General features: G+C 44.2%; 1 protein-coding gene across 2 annotated transcripts; it reads left to right on the top strand.

The window, feature by feature from the left end:
• The first annotated feature begins 221 nt into the window (after positions 1–221).
• TUBAL3 (tubulin alpha like 3) lies at positions 222–14,672 on the top strand. Of its 2 annotated transcripts, XM_012443336.2 has the most exons (4): positions 222–260; positions 4,278–4,521; positions 10,509–10,661; positions 11,497–14,672. In XM_012443336.2, the coding sequence occupies exons 1-4, from the start codon at positions 258–260 to the stop codon at positions 12,435–12,437; spliced, it is 1,341 nt and encodes a 446-aa protein (XP_012298759.1). In that variant the 5' UTR covers positions 222–257; the 3' UTR covers positions 12,438–14,672. The 2 variants fall into 2 exon arrangements, with proteins under 2 accessions (XP_012298759.1, XP_064225152.1); XM_064369082.1 differs by lacking the exon at positions 4,278–4,521 and having other exon boundaries at positions 248–260.
• The last annotated feature ends 5,302 nt before the right edge of the window (positions 14,673–19,974 follow it).

The following is a 19,974-nucleotide window of genomic DNA, read 5'->3' as shown; positions in this document are numbered from 1 at the left end:
CATAAGTGTAAGTTGGATGCAGATTTGCATAAGCTCTCAGTAGTTTATCTGTAGTTGTGTACAAACTTTATCCCAGGTTGTTCAGGCCCAACTTAGCTACTCGGAGACCAGGTAACTGAAAAACTAAAAAGAAGCTGTTCTGCTTTAAGTGAAGAACGCTCCAGCCCTCAGGTGGAGTTATTTCCGGGCCCTGTGATAAAGCTCAGCTGGTAGGCTCCTCCATCACTGCAGGGCAGGAGGGGCCAGTTCTCATCAGCATGGTAAGTGGCTACATGCCTGTGCATTGTTCTAGGAAATTTTACTAATCATATTTGGGCCTTTCCCCATAGCAAACAATTCTTGCTAAAATTGTAATGCCAGACAAGCAATTGTAATATCCATATAGACGGGTTGGGAACAGATGTGGACAGGCTGTAATCTGGTCCTCTGTAGTGCTGCTGCTTTCAAGGTAAAGCTCAGTTGATTTGTAGTATTTCACTGCCATTAATTGAAGCACTGAAGCAAAAATCTCTCCTTCTCTTAGTTTTCACCTTTGTTTTAGGCCCAGAGTGCTGATTTTTCTTTAATAATTGCTTCACCTTTCATTATGCTGTTAGGAGTCTGAGGACTTCAGACTTAGGTAACCATTGCTAGCCTCATAAATGCCCGGCGGGGTAAAGTGCACAGACATCTTCTTTTCCTTCCTTGAGTTTAGTTCTTTGGCACCACAATGACTAGAATAACTTACAATAACTGTTTGGGGACTAGCTTTCAGATCCACTTCCCCTTTATTTTCTTCTGTGCTAGTTTTTCAGTATCTTTGAATTTTTATTTCTTCAATGGAAGCAACATTTCAAACTGCTTCATCTTTGATTTCTCACCCCATTGGCCTCTCTGTCCAATCTTTTAAAAATGTTTAAATTGTTTTGCTTTTAAAAATTATGCCTTTCAACATGAGAGAGACTTGTGATAATAGCATATTCTGTATCTTGACTATCAATGTCAGCGTTCTGGGTGTGATTTTGTATTACTGTCTTGCAGGATATTTCCACTGGGGGAAATGGGTAGGGGATACAAGAGATCTTCCTACAAGATCTCAACTGTTAATGTTGAGATCTCTGTGGATTGATATGAAGTTACTCCTTACAACTGCGTGTCAGTCTACAGAGATCTCAACATTAACAGTTTAATTAAGAGTTATGCTTTTCTAGTAATTCAAATAATCCTTATAGCAGCATTTAATAATGTACTATGACCTATCAGTTCTGACATTCAGTGGGCATTTTATCATCTTCTATTTTATAGTGTGACTAATATTTTAATAGAGAATTTGAGAAAAAGGGAGAGGCTTAAGAGAAGAATAAAGTGAAGATAGTCTTCTATACTCTTGGACAGAGTTATGTTATAAGCTAAGCTCCTAAGAGAAGAATAAGGTGAAGATAGTCTTCTATACTCTTGGACAGAGGATGCTTGTTAGGCCAGGCTATTCATGCTGAGCTCAAAAATAACAGCATCACTCTGCTTTCTGAGTCGCTTGAACAGACCATGTGAAGAGGGACAATCTTTTTTCAATGTTAGTGATTGTTTTTACTGTGAATATTGTGAACAAATACCACATGTACACCTGAATTTTCCTTGTCACTGTAGCACAGGGCTGGGTGGTAGCCAGTGGAGAAGACATAGTAATCTACATGTAAACTTTACAAAGTAAGAGGTTTTAATGATGTAGAAACAATGTTTCACCCTCTTTTTTAAAAAAATTGTAACAAATTTAGAGAGCCAAGTTTTGATCAGATTATAGCAGCTAATGTATTTACAGCACTTTAAATCCGACAGAAGGGGAGAGGAATAAGACTAAGGTTATCTGAAGCCTGTTTATCACAGAATGTTCTGTTCTGAGAGGTGGAATATTAGTTGGTCCTAAGCAAAGTGCTTTCTAAATTAAGTTAATTAAGTTCGATGCCTATGTCAGGAGAGACTGTTAGTTGCTCAGAAAAGAAACAAGATGGAAGCCCTACTAAATTAGTGAACTTGCATTAGTCATGAAGCAAAGAGGGCTGTTATGCCTTGTGAATTACAGAGACAAAGTACAAAGGTTTGATGCCATTGGACATGAGCAGAGTCCAAGTCAGATTGCAGGGGTGTGGCCTGCCAGAGCCCTCTCCCTACCTCCCTCTAACTGGTGGTCTCTGTGGACCAGTGGTCCTCAATCTTTTTGGCACCAGGAACCAGCCTTGTGGAACACAATTTTTCCATGGAGTCGGCGGTGGGGGATGGTTTCTGGGTGAAACTGTTCCGCCTCCAATCATCAAGCATTAGTTAGATTCTCATAAGAAGCACACAACCTAGATCCCTTGCATGCCCAGTTCACAATAGGTTTAGTGCTCCCATGGGATTCTAATGCCGCTGCTGATCTGATGGGAGACGGAGCTTAGCCAGTGATGCTCACTGACCTGCCGCTCACCTCCTGCTGAGAAGCCCAGTTCCTAACAGGCCAGAGACTGGTACCGGTCCCCAGCCTGGGGATTGGGGACCCCTGTGTAGACCACAGGTCAGGATTGACAGGAGGCCTGAGGTATTTCAGTAGTAGAATCTCAGGCTTTGAGGCAGTGTAGACATGAACGAGGGAAGGGGTTCCCCTCAGCTTATCTGTTCGAACAGCTCAAAGGGTCCTGATGATGCAGAAGACCGGAGGGTCTCCCTCTACAAGACTGTTTCAGTGCCACTGTCAATCAAACCACAGCAATATTAAGATCAGCGATTGCTATCACCTTAGACTTTGTAGGATTTAGCTTTTTCTTTCCCTGTCTTAAAAGAATAGATCATTGTCTGTTTAAATTAACAGAATAGTTGTTTGCCTTTAAAAAAAGATGATTTAAAAGTGGGATGGGGGAGTGTGAACGCTGATGAAGGTGGAAGAAACAGTAAAGTTTAGACAAGAAAATAAAATCACTACCCAAAAATAACTAGACTTAATATCTTGATGCATTTTCTTTTAGATTTTTTATGCCTATTTTTGAAGATACTTGACATTATCCTCTATATACAATTATGTATCTTATATGCTTTTTACTTAATATGTTATCATAAGCATTTCCTATGTCATAAATCTTTTTTTTGGGTGAACATTTAAGGGCTGCATAACATGCTATTGCATTGATCTACCATCCTTCAAATGCCTAGCAATCTATGAATGGTTAGATTAAGTAGATTGGTTTTTGGGTTTCATGCTTATGAATTATGATGCTGTGAATGCCATCAGCCTGCATCTTCGCATTTTAGAGTCTTTTCTTTCTTTTCTTTTTTTTTTTTTATTTGAGACAGAGTTTCACTCTTGTTACCCAGGTTGGAGTGCAATGGCGCGATCTCGGCTCACCGCAACCTCTGCCTCCTGGGTTCAGGCGATTCTCCTGCCTCAGCCTCCTGAGTAGCTGGGATTACAGGCGTGCACCACCATGCCCAGCTAATTTTTTGTATTTTTAGTAGAGACGGGGTTTCACTATGTTGACCAGGATGGTCTCGATCTCTTGACCTCGTAATCCACCCGTCTCGGCCTCCCGAGTCTTTTCTTTAGTAATTTGTTTGTTTATATCATTGGCCTATCTAGTGGATGTCTCAAGTGTTTTTTTAGAAAGTTGATACATATAAAATTTTTATCTCTATATAATTGTTATAAAGCTTTTACATTTTGGAGTTGTTAAATCTATTGCATTTTGCCCTGTAAAATTTCCTGCTAGTTTTAAGTTTAGTATATATATCCATCCTTATTCAGAGCGCATATGAATGGTAAAGATAACATTTTAAATTTATCTGCAATGAGTTTTAGTACCTGACAAGGCTGTATATTGATTTTGGTTTTATTTCTTTCCAAAAATTAGCTAATTTTCTTTCTAGGCAAGTCCAGCTGATATATATAACTACACACACACACACACACACACACACACACACACCTCACCTATATTAAAAGAATAAAGTGAAAGCAGTTGTATTTTGATTTGCGTTGTAAGTGTCTGTGTGTATCTGTCTTAATTCCAAGCTTAGAGCAGAGTAGGTGCTTAATTTATATGTTAAAATAAACATTTTAATGGAATTTAAATCCCTATTTAATTGTCTCTGAAGCTCAGCTGTACTCTGGCTCTTCATCTCCATGAAACACTTTTGATTATCCTTGTTACACGTTCCTCTGTGTCCTTAAGTGAGCCTGGTTTCTGCCGTTTATAACCGGAAGTGCTGAATAGCAGATCTCCTGTTGTCTAAATACCTGCTCAGTTCCAACTCCCCGTGGCTTATTTCAGAGGGAGTGCCTTTCCATCCACGTCGGTCAAGCTGGCATCCAGATTGGGGATGCTTGCTGGGAACTCTATTGCCTGGAACATGGAATCCAGCCAGACGGAGTTGTTCTTGACAGTCAACACAATCAGCTGGAAAATGCGAAAACGGAGCACACAAATGCATCTTTCGATACCTTCTTCCGGGAGACAAGAGCTGGGAAGTATGTGCCTAGAGCACTCTTCATGGACTTGGAGCCAACTGTTATAGGTACTATAAACGTCACATTCTAGTATACTTAACTGGAGCCACACTCAAACAAATCAAGCGAGTGGGATGATCAGATTATACGGGTCCATCTGCATGAAATCACATGGACCTTTCCCAAATGTAAAGCCTTACTCAATGGCCATTTAGGGTGATTAACATGACAAACACACCTAAAGGGAAGACTAGGTTAGCCTTTATCAATTTTAATTTTAATTAATTAATTAATTAGTTTTGACACGTAGTCACTCAGGCTGGAGTGCAATGGCGAAATCTCGGCTCACTGCAACCTTCTCCTCCTGGGTTCAAGCGATTCTCCTGCCTCAGCCTCCGAGTAGCTGAGATTACAGGCAAGCACCATCATGCCTGGCTAATTTTTATAATTTTAGTAGAGATGAGGTTTCACCATGTTGGCCAGCCTGGTCTTGAACTCCTGACCTCAAGTGACCTACCTGCCTTGGCCTCCCAAAGTATTGGGATTACAGGCGTGAGCCACTGCGCTTGGCCTAGGTTAGCCTTCTTTACCTGTATGATGAAATGAATTAAGACCTGCTAATTGATCCACACATGGATTATAACAGAACACTAAGTCTTTTCTTGGGTTCAAGAGCCATTTGCTAGAAGGCACTGGCAAAGAATTGGAAAGTCTTTCGATAGCTACTTAAAAAGAGTTGAATATTTGAAAAGGATCCCAAAGAACAAGAAGCAAATATATACTCCAGTTATGGGAAAAACTATACAACTTTATGATTGCTAATGATATACTTCATAATATGTCATGCCAAAACTCTTAAAATGGAACTAGAAAAATACAGGAGAGATGAGGGCTCTTACCGACTTAAGAGAAAAGCTAGAGAGTGGGGTAGATTGCATTTCATGTTGTACATCATTTGTTGGTGTGTAATAAACTTCGCCTACATTTAGTGGTTTTTTATTTTTTACTTTTTGAGACAGAGTTTCACTCTTGTTGCCCAGGCTGGAGTGCAGTGGTGCGGTCTTGGCTCACTGCAAGTTCCACCTCCTGGGTACAAGCGATTCTCCTGCCTCAGCCTCCCCAGTAGCTGTGATTACAGGCACCTGCCACCACGCCCACCTAATTTTTTTTTTGTATTTTTAGTAGAGACAGGGTTTCACCATGTTGGCCAGGCTGGTCTTGAACTCCTGACCTCACTTGATCCGCCCGCCTCAGTGTCCTGAAGTGCTGGGATTACAGGCATGAGCCACTGTGCCCGGCCCTACATTTAGTGGTGTAAGGCAATAATAATTACTAGTTTGAATCTATGATTTGGGTGGGGCTCAGAGGCGACAGCTCCCCTCTGCTCTGTGTGGTACTAGCTAGGAAGGCTCAGGTGGGAGCTGGGGCATCACTTTGAAAGTCACTCATTTACATCGCTGGCCCTGGGTGCTGGCTGTTGGCTGAGAGGTAGGGGAGGGGTGGAGAAAAGGAGAGCCTGATGAATTCAAGGTCATGATAAGAAGGAATTGAATACAACCCCATAAACACTTCAGCTGGGTGACGGGAGTACAAAGATGAATAACTGCTGATTTTTGCCCTTGATGTGAAGATGCGTGTCTTGGTCAGCTTGGACAGCTGTATCAGAACACCATGGACCCAGTGGCTTAGACCACAGTTGTTGATTTCTCACAGTTCTAGGGGCTGAAAGTCTGAGACCAGGGTGCCCGGTGTTTGGCTTCTGGTGAAGTCTGTCTTCCCGGCTTACAGATGGCCACCTTTTCACTATATCCCTATATGGCAGAGAAATAGCCTGTGTCTCTTCTTATAAGGGCCCTAATTCCGTAATGAAGTCTTTACCCTTATGACCTAGTTACCCACAAAGACTCACCTCCAGATACCATCGCATTAGGGATTAGGGATTCAACACATGGATTTTGGAGGGACACAGCCATTTGGTCCAGCAGCTATTCTTTACTAGTTGAGGACCTGCCCAGGTATGTTCCTCTAATTCTTTCAGCACTCTGTCAGGAGACACTATTATCCTCAGTTTATAGATGAGGAATTTCAGAAATCTTGGGGAGGTCAAGGAACTTCTTTTTTTTTTTTTTTTTTTTTTTTGAGACGGAGTTTCGCTCTTGTTTCCCAGGCTGGAGCGCAATGGCGCGATCTCGGCTCACCGCAATCTCCGCCTCCTGGATTCAGGCAATTCTCCTGCCTCAGCCTCCTGAGTAGCTGGGATTACAGGCACGCGCCACCGTGCCCAGCTAATTTTTTGTATTAGTAGAGACGGGGTTTCACCATGTTGACCAGGATGGTCTCGATCTCTTGACCTCGTGATCCACCCGCCTCGGCCTCCCAAAGTGCTGGGATTACAGGCTTGAGCCACCGCGCCCGGCCAAGGAACTTCTTAAGATCACTGAGCTATTAGAGTAGAGCTGGGTTTGGTACCGGGTTTGCCTTCTTATTAAATCTATTGCCTTTTAACAGAAAGCAGCCTAATCTAGTGAAGAAGAAAATATAAATAGTTATAACAACACTGTTTAAGTGGAGTCATATAAAATTGCCAGTGTATGATTATTTTTTAACCTAAAAAATTAATTTTATTATATATGATATAACTTAATAGAACTTTCTACAACAGGAATGTCCAATAATTTGGCCTCCCTTGGGCCACATTGGAAGAAGAATTGTTTTGGGCCACACATAAAATATACTCACACTAACAATAGCTGATGAGCTAAAACAAAAATTGCAAAACAATCTCATAATGTTTTAAGAACGTCTATGAATTTGTGTGGGGCTGCATTCAGAGCTGTCCTGGGCTGCATGAGGCCTGTGGGCTGTGGGTTAGACAAGCTTGCTCTGCAAGGCAGAAGGAATGAATTTGATGACAGGGAGTCATCAAATATGTTTGCTTGTTTGTTTTTTAGAGAGAGAGATGAGGTCTCACTCTGTCACCCAGGCTGGAGTGCAGTGGTGTAATCATAGGTCAGAGAACTCCTGGGCTCAAGCAATCCTCCCACCCTGGGCTCCTGAGTAGCTGGGACTACAGACATATGTCACTACATGTGGCTAATTTTTTTTTTTTTTTTTTTTTTTTTTTGAGACAGAGTTTTGCAATTTTTGCCCAGGCTGGAGTGCAATGGCATGATCTTGGCTCACTGCGACCTCTGCCTCCCAGGTTCAAGAGATTCTCCTGCCTCAGCCTCCTGAGTAGCTGGGATTACAGGCACATGACAGGCCCAGCTAATTTTGTATTTTTAGTAGATATGAGGTTTCACTATATTGCCTAGGCTGGTCTTGAACTCCTGACCTCCAGTAATCCACCTGTCTCGGCCTCCCAAAGTGCTGGGATTATAGACGTGAGCCACCACGCCTGGCCAATTTTTTGTTTTTTGTAGAGATAGGGTCTCACTATATTGCCCAAGCTAGTTTCAAATTTCTGACTTCAAATGATCCTTTTACCTTGGGCTCCCAAAGTGCTGGGATTCCAGGCATGGGCCACCACACCCAGCCTCACACACCCTCTCGTGAAGGGACAGCATTTGCAAATTCAGAGCCACGAAGGAATGTCGCAAGTGTAACCAGGAGTTCTCTGTGGCCAGAAATAGGTGAGCAGGAGTGCAAATTGGGGGATGAGGCTGGGAAGATGGTCTGGGGCAGGCTCAAGGGTGAAGTTAGGGCAAACTAAGGAAGTTGTGGTCGGAGAAAGGAATTTGTGAGTTTAAGATTCTGGAAGTGGGAGGGTTCTGAGTGACGATGATTGAAGTGGAAGGCAGCTGAATGACACTGTAGTTAAGGAAGCTAAGGAGCTGTCATATAATTGTTCAAAACCATTGATGTCTCTGAGGATATTAAGGGCACCATGCTGGGTACTGAAGTCCCTGGGCAACCTGTGCCCGGGAAGTTGGAATGGAAGGCTTGGTTACTTATGAATGGCAGGTGCAACCACGAACCTCTGAGAGAATGGATTTTATGGAAAAAAACGTATGAACTTATTGACCCTCAAGATCCCGATTCAGCTTTGTCATGAAGAAGGAAGCTTCTGTAAATTACCTCCCCAGTCGGAATTTAGCCTTGTACCTTCAGATGAGAAGGAAATAGTCCACCCAGAATTACACGTTCACTTACAGCTTGTTTATAAATATATCTTTTAAACATCCTAGCTCTGGAGGAGGTTTGTATGTAAGCTAGTTAAACGTTATTTAAACTCAAATTTAATAAATATTATTTGAGAGGCTGCAAAATTGGAGTTTAGAAATTCATGCACAGGAAGGCGTGGTGAATTGAAAGAACAATCTTGCTCTTATTAAATAGAAACGCAATGCGTCTCTTCTTAGGCTGTGAGCTTCTAGGATTGGCTCGGCTGTCTGGTGCCAAGGCTGTGGTGTATAATGAGATAAATCTGCATAAATGCATGTCGTGAAGCCAGTTCCGTCATTCTTCCTTATAATTGTTGTTGTTATATGGGCTGTGCGTTGTGCCTTATGTTCTCATAACAGCTCAATGGGGTAGGTCTTGTTATAATCCTTATTTATGAGCTAAAATCATTGACTAAGTAACTTCTCTCTAGCTTAGTGAGGAAGGCAAGATAGGAACCCAGGAAACTGATTCTTGAAACATGCATTTAACTACTAAGCAATGCAGTATCCCGCGGTAACCAGGGCAGCAGTCCCAAAGCCTACTTAGCCCTGAAACACTGCTGCTTAATCATCAGGAATAATGCTATTTGAGTAATTCTAAGGTGGGGAGTAGGGCATGCTGCCCAGGGTTTTAAAAGGCAATGAGACCTGGCAAGGGTTGCCCTCAGTTTTACTGGATATTGCCAACATCTTAACGCCAATTTCCCTGCATCATGCATTTATGCCCATGGCATTTGGGTCGTGTGGGCATTTGAGTTTGCCATGCCTTCCCTGTTAAATCCTCTTTTAAAGTGGATTTAAAAGATGGATATGCCTTTCTTTTTCAAAACTTATTTTATTTTATTTTCCTTTTTTTGAGAAGGAGTTTCGCTCCTGTTGCCTAGGCGGGAGTGCAATGGAGTGATCTCCTCTCACTGCAACCTCTGCCTCGCAGGTTCAAGCCATTCTCCTGCCTCAACCTCCCAAGTAGCTGGGATTACAGGTGCTCACCACCATGCCTGGCTAATTTCCTGTGTTTTTAGTAGAGACAGAATTTCACTATGTTGGCCAGGCTGGTCTCAAACTCCTGACTTCAGGTGATCCACCTGCCTCAGCCTCCCAAACTGCTGGGATTACAGGCATGAGCCACCATACCCTGGATATGCCTTTCTGTGTGATTTTCCAGCATGCAGTTGGCTATTTGTAGATAAAAATAATTGTCTCAAAATGCCAATGTGTTGTAAGGTGGGTGGGCAGTGGGTTGAAGAGTGTCCCCACAAATTCATATCCATCTGGAACCCCAGAATGTGACTTTATTTGGAGACAGGGTCTTTGTCGATGTGATTGGTTAAAATGAGTCCTCCTGGATTTTAGGGTGGGCCCTAATGTTGAAGAATTGTGTCCTTATCAGAAGAGAGAGCACAGACACACATGCAAGGGAAAAGCTTGTGTGCCAGAGGCAGAGATGGTAAGGGGGCAGCTAGAAGCCAAGGAGAGCTAAGAATTGTGAGTCACCAGGAGCCAGGAGAGACCTTTGGACTGGACGCTCCCTGGGGCGTCCAGCAGGAACCAGCCTCCCAGCACCTCAGTGTTACGCTTCTGGCCTCCGGAGCTGTTAGGAAATAAATTCCTCTTGTCTTAAGCCACGACGTTTGCTGTCATTGGTTATGGCAGCCCTGGGAAACTAATCAGGGGTGTGTGGTGGAAAAACATACTTTCCATGTATATGTAAAGAATTCCACCCTTTCCTGGACTAAGACAGGCTAATTCAGCACCATCTGAATTCCATTCCTGGACCACAGCATTGAGAGAAAGCGTGGGCGTCATCAGGTCCAGGGAGGGCCCAGGAGGACTAGCAGAAGGTGGACAGCTGAATTCCACTGAGTGCACTGACCTCCTTTCACCCTCTGCAGATGGGATCCGGACGGGGCAGCGCCGTTCACTCTTCCACCCCGAACAGCTCCTGAGCGGAAAGGAAGATGCTGCCAGCAACTACGCGCGGGGTCGTTACTCTGTGGGGTCGGAGGTCATCGACCTTGTGCTGGAGAGGACCCGGAAGCTGGCAAGTGGCTCCCCTTCTCCTCCAAGGGTGCTGTGCCTGGGGCATGTGGGGTCCTGTGGCAGAACTCACCAGCATTATCTGCTGTCACCATTGCCACCAATGCTCTCTCCCTGGGCGTTGGCCTGGGTGCTTGGAACTGGGGAGGGGTCCTCATCTTGGCTTTGATTACCCCTTGTTAGTAGGAAGGGGACAGAAACCTTTACACTTACTCGGGGTCCTCTGATCACCTGATCATCCTCGCTTCTCCTAACACAGGGTTTGTCTTGTAATGAGAGACTCTCACTCACTCTAAAATCTGTCATTTTCCAAGAGTAACTGCTGCTTATGAAGTTAGCAAGAGGCACGCCCTACCTGGAGTTGCGTGACTGTTTACTGACAGTCAACTCCTCTATAAGGGCCTGAGTCTGGAGACCCTTTGCTGAGTAAGGATTTTGGTGTTTGGCATATTTGTTTGCTCCTACAACGCCGTTTACGCCAGCATGCCAGATGGAGCGTAGAAGTGGGGGGAATGTTATTTTGCTCCAGTGTTTTGTCATTTTCTTTGTTATTGATAAAGGCCTTGCGATCACATACACATAGACGCACAGGGGACAGTGAAAGACAGGTGGCTATTTGTGCTCTGCTTGTAGTGAAGCTCTGGAGTGCTTTGCCTACTCCAGAAGTAACCCCGAGGGTATTTCAAAACAGCTGTGTTTGTTGTGGAGTTAACAACGGCAAATGGGTCCTTTCTGAAAGTCCGTGTTTTGGGGAAACCTGTCGTATCCTACCACCACTGTCCAGTTCACTGCTTCTGGATTTGTGAGCTGAATTCTCACATCCTGTTTACTTTCTTCAGGCAGAACAGTGTGGTGAACTTCAGGGATTTTTGATTTTCCGAAGCTTTGGAGGGGGCACTGGTTCGGGGTTTACATCTCTTTTAATGGAGCGGCTCACGGGAGAATACAGCAAAAAGACGAAATTGGAGTTCTCGGTCTACCCAGCCCCCAGGGTCTCCACCGCCGTGGTGGAGCCTTATAACTCTGTCCTCACCACCCACTCCACCACAGAGCACGCGGACTGTACCTTTATGGTGGACAATGAGGCCGTCTATGATATATGCCATCATAAACTCGGTGTTGAACGCCCCTCTTACGCCAACATCAATAGACTGATGGTTCAGGCAGTATCTTCCATCACTGCCTCCCTCCGGTTTGAAGGGCCCTTGAATGTGGACCTAATTGAATTCCAGACCAACCTAGTACCTTACCCGAGAATCCATTTCCCCATCACCACCTTTGCCCCCATTGTCTCTGCTGACAAAGCCTACCATGAGCGGTTCTCCGTGTCAGACATCACCACTGCTTGCTTTGAGTCCTCCAACCAGCTGGTCAAGTGTGACCCTCGGCTTGGGAAGTACATGGCCTGCTGCCTACTCTACAGAGGGGACGTGGTCCCTAGGGAAGCAAATGCAGCAATCGCAGCCATGAAGGCGAGGCACTCTGTTCAGTTTGTAGATTGGTGTCCAACGGGTTTCAAGGTGGGCATCAACAATCGGCCGCCCACGGTGATGCCAGGTGGGGACCTGGCCAAAGCCCACCAGGCCCTCTGCATGCTGAGCAACACCACGGCGATCATGCAGGCCTGGGCCCGCCTGGACCACAAGTTTGACCTCATGTACTCCAAGAGGGCATTTTTGCACTGGTACATCAGAGAAGGCATGGAAGAAGCGGAATTCTTGGAGGCCAGGGAAGACCTGGCGGCCCTGGAGACAGATTACGAGGAAGCGGGGCAGAGTTTCTGATGCACGTGTGATGGGTGCAGATGAGCGTCAAACTAAAATGGCATGTTTTCTTTTCAAGCTGTTATATGCCTAGCGGGCAATTCCCCTGATAAGAAAAACGAAATCAAATCAGGCAAGACTCTAGGTTCCACCGAAGTTAAGTGGGTCAGTACCAACCACGAACGCATTGTTTCCGGGTCTACCGGCACTAGTCAGCTCTGCTCCCCGGCAGCCTTTGGAAGCTTAGAGTCCTTTGAACTGGGTCACTTCTAGGTGGGGTTCTTGTTTAACCGAGAGACTACGAAACCCTGAAGTTTGTGTTTCTCCTTTCTGGTACCTGAAGTATGAAACAGCACACGTTGATTATGAATGTTTTTCCCCCTATATCTCTATTTTTATACTGATTGAGTCATAAATATTTTCAGTATGATTTTTTTTCTTCTTTTAAATATGTACCCAAAGGGCTCAGTTTGCTTTTTATGTAAACAAACTATGGTCTTTCTAAAACTGGAATTTGGGTGTCCCGCAGGTCAGAGGTGAAAGCCATCTCTTCCACTTCCCTGTCCTGGAAGTGCTGTTCTCAAAGTGTCACCAGGCTAACTGTGCCAGAGTCGCTGCAGAAGTTTACTAAAATTGCAGATTGTTGAGCTTCTCTATGGACTTGCTAAGCTGGAATCATGGGGGCTGGAGAGGCTGTGTCCTAAGGATTTGAGATTTACAAAAACACTCAATGGAATTAATTTTTGGTACTGAAGAGTTCCATTTGAGAAAATAATTTACTCTGGACAAAGCTATAAATGCATTAAAACCACTAGCGAGATTTTAAGTAACCGCAATGTTTACTTTCACTGATTCTTGGAATTAAGGCGACGTAGATGCTGCAGAGGCGCTGGGTCGGGCTCAGCTGTTGCTCTTGGATGGATGGTAGACAATCCTTACGAGCCTGATCCGCCTGCGCTGTTTAACCTGTCAGCCCTCGCCCTCCAGCTGTACTGACTCTTGACTTCAACTGGGCACAGGCTTTTGGCTCAGGTAGACGTCGGAAGGTAGGAGGCACTAAAGCCTTGGCTGGATGCATGATGTTGTGTATCTGTTTTGAGATTCCTCAAACTACAAGGCTTCAAAACTCGACCCTCTGTGTGTGTGTGTGTGTGTGTGTGTGTGTGTGTTGGTAAGATCTATTTTTTAGAGTGTTTACAAAGTATAACCCTCCATTTTTGACAGTTCCTTGGGAGATTCTCTTACACACTAAAATCCTCCCGAGATGTGGCCTTTGAGAGTGGTACTCAAACAATGTACCCTTTTGCCTGCTTTCAGTTGAAACCATTCTCACCATGGAGGCCAGTGACCACCGTTTGGTGGGGATGACATTTAGCCACTCTTCAGTGCCAGAAGGATGTTCTCCCCCAGCACAGACAGCTCTCACCGAGTTTCGCTCAGTCCCCAGGTCTCTAAGTATCTGGCTGGGTCCCCTTTGGACTCCACTTCCAAACATCACTCCAAGGGCTCAACTTCTGCTCACACAAAACCTCATTCCAGGGTTCTGTTTGGAGCACAGAGCCTGTTAATCAAGGTGTGCCAGGATTCCTGGTGTGGCAACAGGGAAAGGAACATGACTCTCATTCTCATGTCTCTGACTTACTGTGATCAAACATTTGGAAAAAAAATTACTTTGTCCAAAAAAAAAAAAAAAAAAAAAAATTACTTTGTCCAAACGAAAGGAATGATTTGGTCAACATTAGTGTTTCTTCACTATATCCAATATAGACCAATGGTTCTATAGCTGGCTCTTTATTGAAGTGTGAAGAAAACTGTTACTGAGCAAAAGGGCTTGCTGCCTGGCCAAAATGGGTACAATATTTTAATTTCCTGCAGATGTGATTCCTACTTTAGAGCCCAGTTTGAGTGCACCTGCTTCATGGAGCCTTCTAGGATCTTCTTCCTTGTGTCCTCCCTGAGCTCCCAGAGCCCTGGTCTGTTCCATCCCAGGGTTTATGAACAGTGGAGACACACCATGAAATCTGTCACTGCATTGAAAATTTGTAGCAAGTACTCATTGATAAAAAAAATTTAATTTGTATGTCATACATAGTGCCTTACATTTTTATTAGGCTTTTACTAAGTATTTAACATTTATTGGCCAGGCGAGTGGCTCATGCTTGTAACCTCAGCATTTTGGGAGCTCAAGCCAAGAGTATCACTTGAGTCCAGGAATTCGAGACCAGCCTGGGCAACATAGTGAGACCCTGTCTGTGCTTTAATATATATAAATATATGTATTTATAAATAAATAAATATTTATTTACAAATAAAATATAAATATATATATTTATTTTATATATATATAAAATAAATAAAATACAAAATATGTTTGTGTATATATACATATTTATATATATGTATGGGAGGATCACATGAGTCCAGCAGGTTGAGGCTGCAGTCATGATTGCACCACTGCACTACAGCCTGGGCAACAAAGCGAGACTGTCTCAAAAAAAAAAAAGTAAAATAAAATTTATTCTTCAATGTACATGTGTTGTTTCTCCATTCAGCCACTAGAGGGCACTAGTGATGTGCTTCAATAACAGTTTTTGGTGCTCTAGGGGGTGTGTGTGTGTGTGTGTGTGTGTGTGTGTGTGTCTGTGCACATGAGTACTGACACATCGAGAAAAAGACTATATATTTTCTTTTGTTATTAAAAGTTAATAATCTACTAAAGATAAGAACCAAAGTATTTCTTAAGCTTTTATGTTCAGCTTGTGAACGTATTTATACATTACATGTATACATGTAAGTATACAGTATATACTTATATTTATAAGCCTAGAAAATTTGTATAATCATTTTAAAAGGGAATACACATGAATTTTGGGTCTCCCTTACAGTCTTAGTTAAATGCTCTTAAATATTTTAGGTTGCCTATAGATTTAATATCTTCTATTTTCTCTTGAGGACGTTGACAAACTTTCCAAAATTCTGTAAATAATTCTTTACAAATTTAATAAATTGAATTATACCTATGGTGATTAAGTACTCTTAGGTGTTCTAAAACTTTCTACAAGCGATTAAGATTTGTACTTAAGTGACAAGCGTACATTTATTGACGACATTAACACTTTTAAAACCTGCAATGAAACAGTTGAGTATGGTTGCATCAGGCCAAACGCTCTTCAGTATGATAAATGCTGTATTTGAAATGCCAAGTAGGCGCAGCCTCCTCCCCACAGGAGCCCCAGCACAGCCTTATTTAATGGATTCACTTACAGTGATTAATTTAGTGCTCGTCAGAGTTCCAGGCACGGGGCATGCGCACTGAACAAAACAGAAACAAGCCCTGCCCTCGTGGAGTTTATGTTGCAGTGAAGGTAGGGGTGGGCGGAAGACAGTAAACACGGTAAGTCAGTCAATTATCCTGCAGGTTACAGATGCCAGATGCTCTTGGGAAAACGCAGAGGACGGTAAGGGGGAACGGATTGCAATTTCGAATGAGTGGGCATTGTAGTTTCCAAAGAAAGAAGCTTTGACAAGGCCTTCAAGGGAGCGACGAGGGAGACTGCAGATATTTGAGGGGAAAAACATTCCTGGCAAGAGGAACTGTCAGAGGTGTTCGAACCGGAGCGACTCCACCTTGAGTGAGCGCTAGGAAAATGGGCTGGCACTTGCTGGGCTGCGCTCCCAGAAAGCTGGGTATTCCCGGCCTCTAGATGTTTATGGCTAAGGGAACAGATGGATAGCATTTACTGAACGGACCCCAACTTGGGAGGGTCCTGATATCCTGATATCTTGAGAACAGAAGCATTTGTAAGTTGGCTTTAAATATAATAATATTGATTCTTGCTAAAATAGTAATTAATAAAATAGATCCTTTATCACAAACTCTTGTAGCAGAGGACATCTTCCGTGATTTTTTAATCCTATGTATAAACAAGCATTGTACCCAGGGTGGACGCGTTCCTACTGTCTACGGAGGAGCTGCTCCTTCACCACTTTGCTTTCTTAACAAACACGCTTTCGCTTTGCCCCGTGGACTTGTCCTGAATTCTTTTTTGCATGAGATCCAAGAGCCCTCTAGTAGGGTCTGGATGGGGATCCCTTTCCAGCAACAGAACCAGCAATGGAGATTTAGGAAGGGGGGCCACCGAGGGAGAAGGAAACCGGTGCAGTGTCCTGAAAGGCAAGTTGGAGAAAAGTCTACCCAGGAGGAGGGCGTGGGCCTGGTCCCATGCGTTAAAGGATGGTCCTAAGTCCTGTGAGTGAGGGCTGAGGCTTGGCCGCTGGGTTTAGAGCTGACCTTGAAGAGCGGGTCCAGTGGAGTGAGAGGGATGCAAGTCCGACCCCGGGGGTGTTGAACGGAGAAGGAAAGAAGAGAGAGTGCAGAGACATCGTCAGAGTGCTGCTGGGAGAGGAAGCAGAGTCCTGGGCTACTGTCTGGAAGAGGTGGTAGGTCAAGAGCTGTCGGCCAGCTGCGGTGGCTCACACCCATCATCGCAGCACTTTGGGAGGTGGAGGCAGGAGGCTCGCTTGATCCCGGGAGTTTGAGACCAGCCTGGGCAACACGGTGAGACCCTGTCTCCATTTTTATTTTTTAAAAAGCATTGTTTTTAGAATTGGAGAAAGAAAAATGGGTTTGCTTGCTAGTGTGAATGACGCAGTGGAGGAGGTGGCATCGGTGATGTGGGAAGAAGACAGAAAGGTTGTCGGATCCATGTCTTAGGTGGATGAGAGGGAAGGGAACTTCGAGTGTGACACAGAGGTCGTCCCTGCACAGAAGCACGGACAATTCATCTAACTCCACAGGCAGGAAGGCAAAGTGTTGAGTACAGGCGCTCTCGGGGCGAAGACACGGTGGTAAGGTTTCTGTGAAACGGTGCTTCTGAAATGTTTTCTTAACGTAAAGGGAGTAAAGTCGCCAGCTGAGGTTGGAAGGGGAAGGATACCCTAGAGGTCTGAGGAGAGAAGACAGTGAGTGAAAGTCTAGGATAGTAGGAGCAGGAGTGGTGGAAGGGAGGGTGGTGTAAACGCTGGGCCATCTCAAGAGCCCGTCTAAGGAGTCCAGTAAGGATTCTAAGGTGAGATCAGTCCGTGTGTGTGTGTGTGTGGTGTGCGTGTATGTGTATGATGTGATGTGTGTATATTTGTGATGTATGTGGGTGTGTGGTATGTGTGTGTGGCGCATGGTGTGTGTGTGGGGTGTGTATGTGTGCGTGGTGTGTGGTGTTTTTGTGTGTATGTGGTTTGGTGTGGTGTGTGTGTGTGTGATGTGGTGTGTATGTCGTGTGTGTGGTGTAGTGTATGTGTGGCATGTATGTGGGGCATGTGTGTGGTGTGGTGTGTGTGTGGTGTATCTGTGTGGTGTGTAGTGTGTGGTGTGGTGTGTGTGTGTGGTGTGTGTGAGTGTGTGTGGGGGTTTTAAGCTGTGTTAAGCTTAAGGGTTCAAGGGCAGGAAGAATGGCGTGTTTGAATGAATAAGGCAAGGCAAATGTGGAACAAGGGAATCTCAGGTGTGCGCAGCGAGCGATTGTAAAATCCACCCTGGTGTTTAGATTGGCAAGGAGGGAGGAGAGGTCGGGAAGTGGCGGGAGGGACCCGTGGATTATTGGCATCAGTGGGGCTGAAAGATGACTGGAGTTGCTGTCCTAGGAAGGGGAAGCTGGAAAGACAGGCCATGGCGGTCAGAAAGTTTGTGACTTGTAATGACAAAGTCATGGGAGTGAGTGGTGAGGCAGGACGTGGGTCAGGGTCACGAGAGTGGAAATGTTTAAGGAACTGAGGGGCCAGGGTGTAGGAGAGGTCAACTACACGTGTACTGAAATCACCACAAATTAAGACAGGAGCCCTGTGAGCAAGATTGATGAGCCAAGAGCTAAAATGACCAAGAAATGAGGTGCTGTGGGAGGCCAAGGTGGGCAGATCACCTGAGCTCAAGACCAGCCTGGGGAACGTGGCAAGACCTAGTCTCTACAACAAATACAAAATTAGCCAGGTGTGGTGGCACGCGCCTGAAATCCCAGCTACTCGGGAGGCTGAGGTGGGAGAATCTCTTGAGCCTGGGAAGGATGGAGCTGCAATGAGCTGTGATCACGCTATTGCACTCTAGCCTGCACGACACAGCAAGTCCCTGTCTAAAAAAAAAAAATTAAAAAAAAGAAATAAGGCGGATTGACCCAGGTGTTGGTAGGTAACAAAAACAACGGCAGTGGGGGAGGTTCAAGCTGATGACTTGAGGTTCACACTGGCGAATGATAGCTGAGGTGGGAAGGAGAGAGAATATTAAATATGCCTTGAAGAAAACAATACGCCATCCTGTAGCTTTTGGGTTACCTTACACAGATTAATGTTTTGTCTCTTGCTTTCTTAGCTTGCTGAGGCTTTTTAATGATATTGATCAGGCTCTGACTGCTCTTGGCAACTCTAATGGAGTCTAGCTGTCGTCTATCACAAGAACTTCGTTAACTGAAGAATGAAGTCTTCCCTTCATTCTTAGCCCACTCAGATGTGAGTCATGTTATTATCTAATTTTCAAGTCAGATTACATCTGTAATTCTTATGAAGGTAGCTAGCTACATCATTTGATTAGATTTTATATTCCTTAGGCTCTTGACATATGTAAATGTCTTTTTAGTTTAATGTTAACTACTCTTGAACTTGTATATTTCACATTTCTTGCAATTGTATAAAATGTCTGATTGAATGCTAGGTATTTCACAGCTTTCCCTGACTATCTGGTTACAGCTTCCAAAACTGTTGAACTGTCATGAAGCAGGTACCTTTGTTTGCTGTTGTTGCTTGTTTTCAGCATTCCTTGTTAGCTAGAATATCTAGAGACCGCAATATGGTCTGTGTCCCCACCCAAATCTCACCTTGAATTGTAATAATCCCTATGTGTCAAGGGAGGGGCTGGGTGGAGATGATTGAGTTATGGGGGCGGGTTCTCCCATGCTGTTCTCGTGGTAGTGAATAAGTCTCATGAGATCTGATGGTTTTATATGTGAGATTCCCCACACAAGCTCTCTTGCCTGCCACCATGTAAGATGTGCCTTTCCTCCTCATCACCTTCTGCCATGATTGTGAGGGATCCTCAGCCATGTGGAACTGTGTCAATTAAATGTCTTTACTTTATAAATTACCCAATCTCAGGTATGTCTTTATTAGCACTGTGAGAACAGACTAATATCATCCATTCATGTGTCTTGTCTCCTTGAAGATTGACTTGCCTACTGATCCCTATTTTATTTGTAACAAAGACCTTAAACTAACTTTTAAGGGCATTTAAACCAAAATAAGTAATCTGACTGGGATTGTGTTGAGAATTTTCACTTACACAAACTCATTTTTGTTGCCCCAAAAAAGCACTTCCAAATTTTATATTATTTTTATTTTTTGAGATGGAGTTTCACTCTGTCACTCAGGCTGGAGTGCAGTGGCACAATCTAGGCTCACTGCAGCCTCTGCCTCCCAGGCTCAAGCGATTCTCCTGCTTCAACCTCCCGAGTAGCTGGGATTACAAGCGAGTGTCACCATGCCTGACAATTTTTTGTATTTTTAGAAGAGACAGTGT

Source organism: Aotus nancymaae, unplaced genomic scaffold, assembly GCF_030222135.1.
Source record: "Aotus nancymaae isolate 86718 unplaced genomic scaffold, 86718_ANA_hifiasm-v0.15.2.pri h1tg000083l, whole genome shotgun sequence".
Lineage (NCBI taxonomy): Eukaryota > Metazoa > Chordata > Mammalia > Primates > Aotidae > Aotus > Aotus nancymaae.
Note: the sequence above shows the minus strand (reverse complement) of the source record. Positions and strands in the feature narration are given on the sequence as shown.